This window comes from Salvelinus fontinalis, chromosome 3 (genome assembly GCF_029448725.1).
Source record: "Salvelinus fontinalis isolate EN_2023a chromosome 3, ASM2944872v1, whole genome shotgun sequence".
Taxonomy (NCBI): domain Eukaryota; kingdom Metazoa; phylum Chordata; class Actinopteri; order Salmoniformes; family Salmonidae; genus Salvelinus; species Salvelinus fontinalis.
Window position 1 is genome coordinate 58237845 of NC_074667.1, and position 7892 is coordinate 58245736.

The 7892-nt window shown below is 42.2% G+C and overlaps 2 protein-coding genes across 7 annotated transcripts in view; one reads left to right on the plus strand and one right to left on the minus strand.

Moving 5' to 3' along the window:
• LOC129851184 (voltage-dependent calcium channel subunit alpha-2/delta-2-like) overlaps positions 1-4926 on the plus strand; it is a 460295-nt gene extending 455369 nt beyond the window's left edge. For all 6 annotated transcript variants that reach the window (XM_055917548.1, XM_055917549.1, XM_055917550.1 and 3 more), the window contains one exon: positions 1-4926. In XM_055917548.1, coding sequence (XP_055773523.1) covers positions 1-123 — 123 coding nt within the window. In that variant the 3' untranslated portion in view covers positions 124-4926.
• Positions 4068-7849, minus strand: LOC129851188 (putative protein-lysine deacylase ABHD14B). Its single transcript, XM_055917558.1, has 5 exons — positions 7229-7849; positions 6157-6371; positions 5778-6019; positions 5395-5515; positions 4068-5130 (listed from the first exon to the last, which is right to left on the minus strand). The coding sequence occupies exons 2-5, from the start codon at positions 6368-6370 to the stop codon at positions 4994-4996; spliced, it is 714 nt and encodes a 237-aa protein (XP_055773533.1). The 5' UTR covers position 6371; positions 7229-7849; the 3' UTR covers positions 4068-4993.
• Between the last annotated feature and the right edge of the window lie 43 nt (positions 7850-7892).

Genomic DNA, 7892 nt, shown 5'->3' on the forward strand with positions numbered 1-7892 from the left:
GAGAACACATCAGACTGTGGGCGGGGCCACTCCTTCCGCCCCTCACTCCAGACCCTGCTCATGATTCAGCTCTTCCTCCTCTATCCAATCGCCAGCCCCCATATTCTGCCCCTTTTACTTTAATTTTCCTCCAGTCTGCTCTCCCCAGCTCTTTGTCCATCCTAACGCTCCCACTCTCTCCCCTCTATGCTCCGCCCCTGCTCTAGTCATAGGTTATAATGGGACTTCCTGTCACTGCAACTTGGAAGCCCTGAGTACCGCGCTACTGTACCCAGCTAGCTTCAATTGTTGTTGCTTAGTGACAGTTCCAGGACATTTGTGTTCTCAGCGAGTTGCGTACCTTCATCAATGGGAAGAGATTCAGAAGGTTGGTGTTCCAACCACCACAATTATCAGAGGCTATGTCAGAAAAGAAAAAAGACCCCATCCCCACCCGCATCAACAAGACGAGTGACAAGTGAAAAGACAAGTTGGATGCCGTGTCACAGAGCTCCAACCGTCATGGAAACAGCAGAGTTTAGGTTGTCTGTTTGTGCCTCTGTTAGTCAGATGGGATGAGGAGACATGGCCTCCATCTCGCTCACTCATCTCTGACCTGATCAGTTTCCTCGCTCTGTCATGTGTCTCTCATAGGGGGTTACTGTACGGACCATTCAGACATTCATAGCTACTGTAACAATAACATTAAGGAGAAAAATAACTTTCAAGTATACAAAAACATACAATTATAAACTGTTGAAGTGTTGAGTATTCAAAGCACATGTTAGGGTATCATTTGCAATGAAAGTTGTTACATTAATTTATTTATGCACTATATCTACTTCTTGCCAAAATGAGAGACTTTCATGTGGTCTTGTTTTTATAACCAAGTGAGAGGAAAAAGAGAAACCCAGAAAGGAAAGCTGGAGAAATAGTGTTAGGAATATCTGAGTTGCCTGAATTCCAATTCTTCTTGTATACCTCTACTGTTCTCCACTTGAAGTTAGAACTGTTTCTGCCCCTGGAAGCACAGTATTAGATTTATAATCATGATAACATGGAACTATTCTATGAAATAGTAGTCTTACAAAGAATACATTTTGTCACGTTGTATAAATGATTGGAGACAGGCGCAGGAATACATAATAGGGGGTTTTAATACTCCACCCAAAAATACAACATGCCATGAGAGGCACGGGGACAAAGCCCAAAACAAACATGTGTACAAAAACACAGGGATGTAACCCAAACAAAAGAGTGAGGTCTCTAATAAATACACAGGATGAGACCCGCAATACACTACACAGGACGAAACCTATAACAACAAATGCACAACAATACACGGGACCCGTTAATAACGAGTACACAATACACGCAGAAAGCCGAAGCAACAAAGCACAGGTACTCACAAGACCAACAGACATGGGAACAATAACCGACAAGACATTGGTAAACAGAGGGCACATATATACAATTACTAATCAGGAGAATGGGAATCAGGTGTGCATAATGAGACCGTTCAGTGGCACCTAGAAGCCGGTGACGTAGACCTCCGGAACTGGTGCACGTAATGAGCAGCAGTACCGGGGGAATCCGTGACACATTTGATTATCATAGTTGACTGATGTTAGTTAATGAATTGGTAATTATGTGTCCATCATCATAGATGACTGATATTAGTTAATGAATTGGTAATTATGTGTCCAAATCAGACAAAGCAAATTATAACTTTCGCCCTTACAAAAATAATTCAAATACTAGGCTACACCAGTTTATTATGAATCGATATTAAGCCTCTGAAAAGTCTGTGCGTTTGGGCTTCATTGCTGTAGGCGGTGTGTACTTTCCCACTCTCCACAGACTAATTGAATCGTTGTTTACACGTCATTTCAACAAAATTACATTGAACCAACGTGGCATAGATGTGGAATTGACAACTGTGCCCAGTGGGATCCTTTCTGATCAGTGGACATTCTGACGGACCTCTACTCCTAACCCAGTGAAAGCTAACCCCTCTGCCAATCCTCATACAGGTCCGCTCCACCAGGTCCACTAATGTTCCTAGGACTATATTTGTATGTGTTTAATATCTGTTGTCACCACAGCAGAGCAGATATACTCAAATCTATTCAGACTGGCCCATAAGTATCTCGTTTTAGTTGCAGGTAGGTTTTGGCAGAACTTAGCTTGTATTACCTTTGACAGACGCTGTGTAACTTCAGACCATTTGCTATTGGGGGATTGGGGCTTAACATTTCCCACATAAAGGAATGCAGCATAGGCCACTACAACTTACTGTACGGTGACGACTGAGCTGCAGTCTGAGTTTTCTGTTACATGTCATTCTGATCAATTTGAAGTGAAATGTCATTAGACTCCATGTTTAGGAGCCACTTTCTGTTGTCATAGTGCCTTGATGCACTTTGTTTTGGAAAGCATTGTCTCTTGAGCTACTGTACAGTACCTTTATAGAAGAGGAACCTTAATGGCTGTGGAGCTACAGGATCTTTATAGAGCAAGTCTGTTGGCTATACAGTATATCTACGGTAGCTTTATAGAGACACCATATTGACTAGACGTTATTGTAGCTCAATGTAGACTTTCGATTGGCTGTGGCTCCTGGCTGCTGTACAATTCCAGGGCTACCTGATTGCTACCAGATAGAGTTGCTGTACAGTACCTTTACAGAGCCATCTATAGAGCTAAACTATCAGTATAAATCGACTTAACTGGTCATAGATCTACCTTTATAGGGTCACCTGACCGCTATCATTGCGTTTCTGTCTGAACCGTATGTGCGTTTGTGTTTGTGTATGGGTGTATGTTTGTTTTAACCCTCAGAGGGAATGTCTTTAAAACTGGGTTGAGAGGATGGGGAATGACAGTTGTGGTAGCGTAGCTGTTTGTTGTTCCAATTCCAATGGAAGAAGTGTTATATCAGATGTTGTTATGGAGGGGAAAAAATTATTTTACAAAAAAAAAAAGAATCCAATTTTGTCTCACCTGTTTGCTCAATATATTGTCATGAGGGTGCATACTGCATACTGTATGTGACCACTGTATTCACAGAGGTGTTCAAAAATAATGTTTAATATGTCCGTGTGTTTCTGTTTCAAAGGATACATAGTGACTAAGCCTCTCTAAATGCCTTAGTGTTTCAGTGTTCTCCCTCTTACACACACTCGCGCACGCACGCACGCACGCGCACGCACACACACACACACACACACACACACACACACACACACACACACACACACACACACACACACACACAGTGAGCCTCCCAAATATTCACTTTCTCCACAGACTTTCCCAATCCAGAATGTTGCACTCTGGATTTAAAGAGGTTTAGGTTTTGATGTGTCCGTCGATATAAAATGGTGTGAGTTTCTTGTACACATTGCTGCTTGGAGTGGAGGACTTTCATAGTTTACATTGACTTTGAATCTGTATTGACTCTGAAATCCCTCTACCCCGCCTCACTGTTAACGTGAATACAACATCTAAACCCCAAAACCTCCTTTACTGTAACCATAAATACACACAATGTACAGTGAACAATATAATTATTGGCAAGACAAAATGTTTAGTAACTGCATAATTATATTTTTTATTTTAAACTAGGCAAGTCAGTTAAGAACAAATTCTTATTTACAATGACAGCCTACCCCGGCCAAACCCGGACGATGCTGGGCCAATTGTGCGCTGCCCTATGGGACTCCCGATCACAGCCGGTTGTGATACAGCCCGGGATCGAACCCAGGTCTGTAGTGACGCCTCTAGCACTGGAATGCAGTGCCTTAGACCGCTGCCCCACCCAGGATCCCTATCTCAGTGAAAGACTGGACCAAATAGAAACTCAGAATCTGACGTTTGCAATTGTCTCCTTTCAATGTTTGGGTTCACCATTTTTTAAATTCCTCGTATAGATAGTCCTGTTGCATTTTATTGTTTTATTATATCACAGCATTTGTTTGTCCCTCTGTAGATCTCCAAATTTACCAAATTTACATTCGCTGTGGAAATGTACCCCCTGTGACTTCCTCTGGCTCAGCAGCAGACACAAGCACTGACAAATTTACACATTCAGACATGCAGTTACACCCTTATGCACCCACATGCACAAAGCACACACATGTAACACTAACAATTATACCTACACATGCACAGCTGGGGGATGTTCAGCTCTAGACTGAAGTAAGCCAAGGATGTCTATTCCCTGTGTGGGATGTCAGAGGCTAGCTCAGGGAGTGGGTCTCCACAGAACAGCATGGGACTGTGTCAAACAAAAGGTAAAAGAATCATGATTTGTACGTCTATGTGTCCCAGAAGGGGACCCAATCGTGTGCTGAGGGACACAGGTCGGTTTTCTGTGGTTTGAAAATTTTACTTTTTGCTCAACAAAAAAAATAAGGGGAAAAAAGGGCAAGTTTGGGGTGAGAGGACCGGGTCTGCTTTACAGCCAGCCCTAAAGGGAGGGTCTTCACGTGGCCCTGCCCCTGCCTACCCTTGCGGTGTCCGTGCGTCTCTGTGGGAAAGACACGTGTGTATGTGATTCTGTAGTCTGTAGTCTGGTGCTATGTGACCATGTTTGACAAATGTGTAAAAAAAAAAATCTGTAACAAAAAAATTATAAATTCAGTCAAATTCTAAGTGAAGTAAAAAAAAATGGAATAAAGTAAAGATAAGTTTGAGATCTAAACTGTTTTTATTTTTAAAAAATGTTTGTGGGTGTCTGAGTGTGTATGTGTGTGCGCGGAAGATTTAGCTCCCTCTCTCTGGGCATTGGTCCATGTCGCTCCATTCTTTTGTACTGATAAAGCAAAAAAAAAAAGAAGAGGGTAAAATTTGTAAAATATTGTGTCTGTGACTCCTTGTAAAATATTTTCAAATTGTTTATTACAGAGAATCAGTTATTAAATAATGTTCATATTTTTCACTTCATTTAATTGTCTGGTGTTTGTTTTTACATCTCTGAAATGCCAGGACTCATGTCCAGTACATACCTACTTTATAGCAGGGCACACCTGATTCTAATCATCTGCTGGTTGATATGCTGAACCAGGTTAGTTGCAACTCGGGATTGGAGTGAAAATTTACAGGACGGTAGCCCTCCAGGAACAGGGTTGGAGACCCCTGCTGTATAGGCTACAAACACACAGTTCACATACATTATCATCAGTGACCTATTTACAGGTCTCCAAAACATCACACTAAAAAATCCTCACTCCTAGCTTTTGACAAATATTATACAACGGGTGGGTCTAATCCTGAATCCGGTGTCTATTCCACAAGTTACCAACAACATACATAGTCGATTCTATATAGAAAGAAATGTTAGTAGGTATTTAACGTATAGTGTTGCATCCATGGACAGATATCCCAATGACACTGAACAACATCACAACGTACTGAGAAAGTCAGTGAGAGCCGTGTGCCACGTGGCTGGGTCGTCCAGATAGCATGGATGTCCTGCTCCTTTCATCACCAACACCTTGTGATTGGCTAGCTTCCTCAGGTTGTTCAGAGAAACCTGGAATGAAAGTAGAGGTGGCTAGTTCAAATAAACTGTTACCCAATCTCACATACAAAGGCCGGGTTTCAATCTGATCGCAGGTTGTAGACAATACGGCTTTAAAAGGCCATTTCCAATTTCCAGGCAGTCACACAGAGCACCAAAACACAGGACATGTTGCATAGGAGCAAAGCCAGTGTTTGCAACAATCACTGACCAACCAGAGAAGAGAAAAGAGAGAGGAGAGAGCTATAATCCCTAAGCACACACATGTACGCACCTGTATGCTGATGTACTGCTCTGCTGTGAATTTCTCAGTGCAGATGGGATCCACAGGGATGTATGCCCGGACCAGAGCCTCGTGCTGGAAGAGGAAGGGCAGGGAGTACATGCCACTGAGAGAGGGACTGACTACCACCACTGGCCCCATCCCCAGGGCCTCACACACCTGCTTCAGGAACCCACCAGGGGCCAGCTCTCCTACAGCGGATGGGGCCACTGCTGACATAGACTGACCAAAACCTAGTGGTGGGGAGAAGGTAGAGGAAGAGACAGATGGAGTTACAGGTCAGTGATTCATTGAGTCATGAATTATGTTTTTGTTGCTTAATCAACTCCTCAACTACTAATTTACTACTATTCTCACAACTGAAGCTCACCTGGTAGGTCGATGGCCACAGCACGACAGCCAGCTTTGGCCAATGTCTCCAGTGTACCTATATTGAGCCAATTCTCAGATGAGAAACGGATGCCGTGCAGAAGTAGGATGGGCAGATTGACTTCACCTGTAGCCGGTTCAGCTTGTCTGTAAAACAGAGGGGCCTTGCAGGATTCCACATGCAAGCTCCCTTCTGTCATTTTAGCAGCACACATCCTATGAAGGGGGTTAAAAAAAAGTAATACAGTCTAAATATAATCACCAAATATTTGAAGAAAGATGGTGAAAAAGTAAATTAAAGCCAAAGTCTGTAACATTTCCAGTGCCTTACATCCAATAGTCCTGTTTCAGGTTATTGTCCAGCCTGGTCTCATAAACTAGATGTAACATAGTAATGTAAATCCAGGACACTCAAATTAGTACTGTATGGTATGGTTATAAGACAGAAGTTTACTTAAGGCAAAAACAAAACAAGGGTAGTTGGTCGGAGTGGATGGGTGGGCGTATTTACAACATATTGTACGGATTGCAATTCGTAATATACAGTATCATACAAAAAGGATGATGGACATCCACAAATTAATACACCATACTAAATATAAAATATCAAACTAAATGGAGGTAGACAGATTTACATCTACTGTTACGTCTACCCCATGAGTCCAGGTTGTAGTGTCATAGAATATAGTATATTGTAAACAAATGTATGGCACATTAGCACTACAGATATTACATCATAAAAAGTATGTGATATCTGCATGTGTAAATGCATTTAATCTGCTACATTAGGCCTGTTAGGACCTCATTGATTGTATCTAATGTCTGTATGCAATTTGTTGAGTGTTGTGCATGTAGTGAAGGCTAGCTTCATTGTCGCTTGGCCGATAGCCACCAAATGAAATGTAGGAAGGATTCTTGTCAAGTTTTCTGTAATCGATCTCCAGGGAAAGTTACAGCTCATAGCGCCCACAAGCACACATTGTCATTGATCTGCCTGTGATCAAAGTTCACATTTATTCAAAATGATTTGCTTAGCCTAGATTTTGATGCATGTAAGACAAATCTATCTTTACCTTCACGCTGTCTGAGTGGTTTCTCTCTGAACTAAAAGTGGGATGGCTGCAGTGTTGCCAACTAATTTTCAGGGTAAGTTGCTAGAGGCAGGTTGATTTGTTGCTAAATGACGTTTTGATGTCATTGCGTGATAACGTAAAACTGCGTCATTGCGTGGAATACACAATAACGTTACTCAAATTGTCTGGCCATCTCGGCGAAAAATATGATTTGACATTTGTTCAGGGACAGACTCCCACTCCTTTCTGTACTGCTGGCTGTACAATTTTGATTGAGACATGTTGATTGATGTTCTAAGTTCTGTTCAAGATCAAACATTCATGACCAACTATATTCATTTGGTTTTGGCTCGACGAACGCGTACTACTGCTGCTGGAGTCAGCCAACAATGATTTGCAATTTGCTGAAATTGCTACTGGCTGTGCACGAGCTGAGCGCCTGCTACTGACGTCACTCACAATGCACTTTTGCAGCCAGACACGTGTGTTGTGACTGAGTGTGACAGAGAAAATTGTTTTTGTGTCATTAAGACAAGTCTACTGTAATCTTTGTGGTCGTTTGGATTCTACTGACGTCCAGTGGTGATCACGCGTATTGCCGAGGCTCATAAGTAAAGTGTTACACTGACTTGAGTTGATATTTTAGGCTACATTGTATTAATGA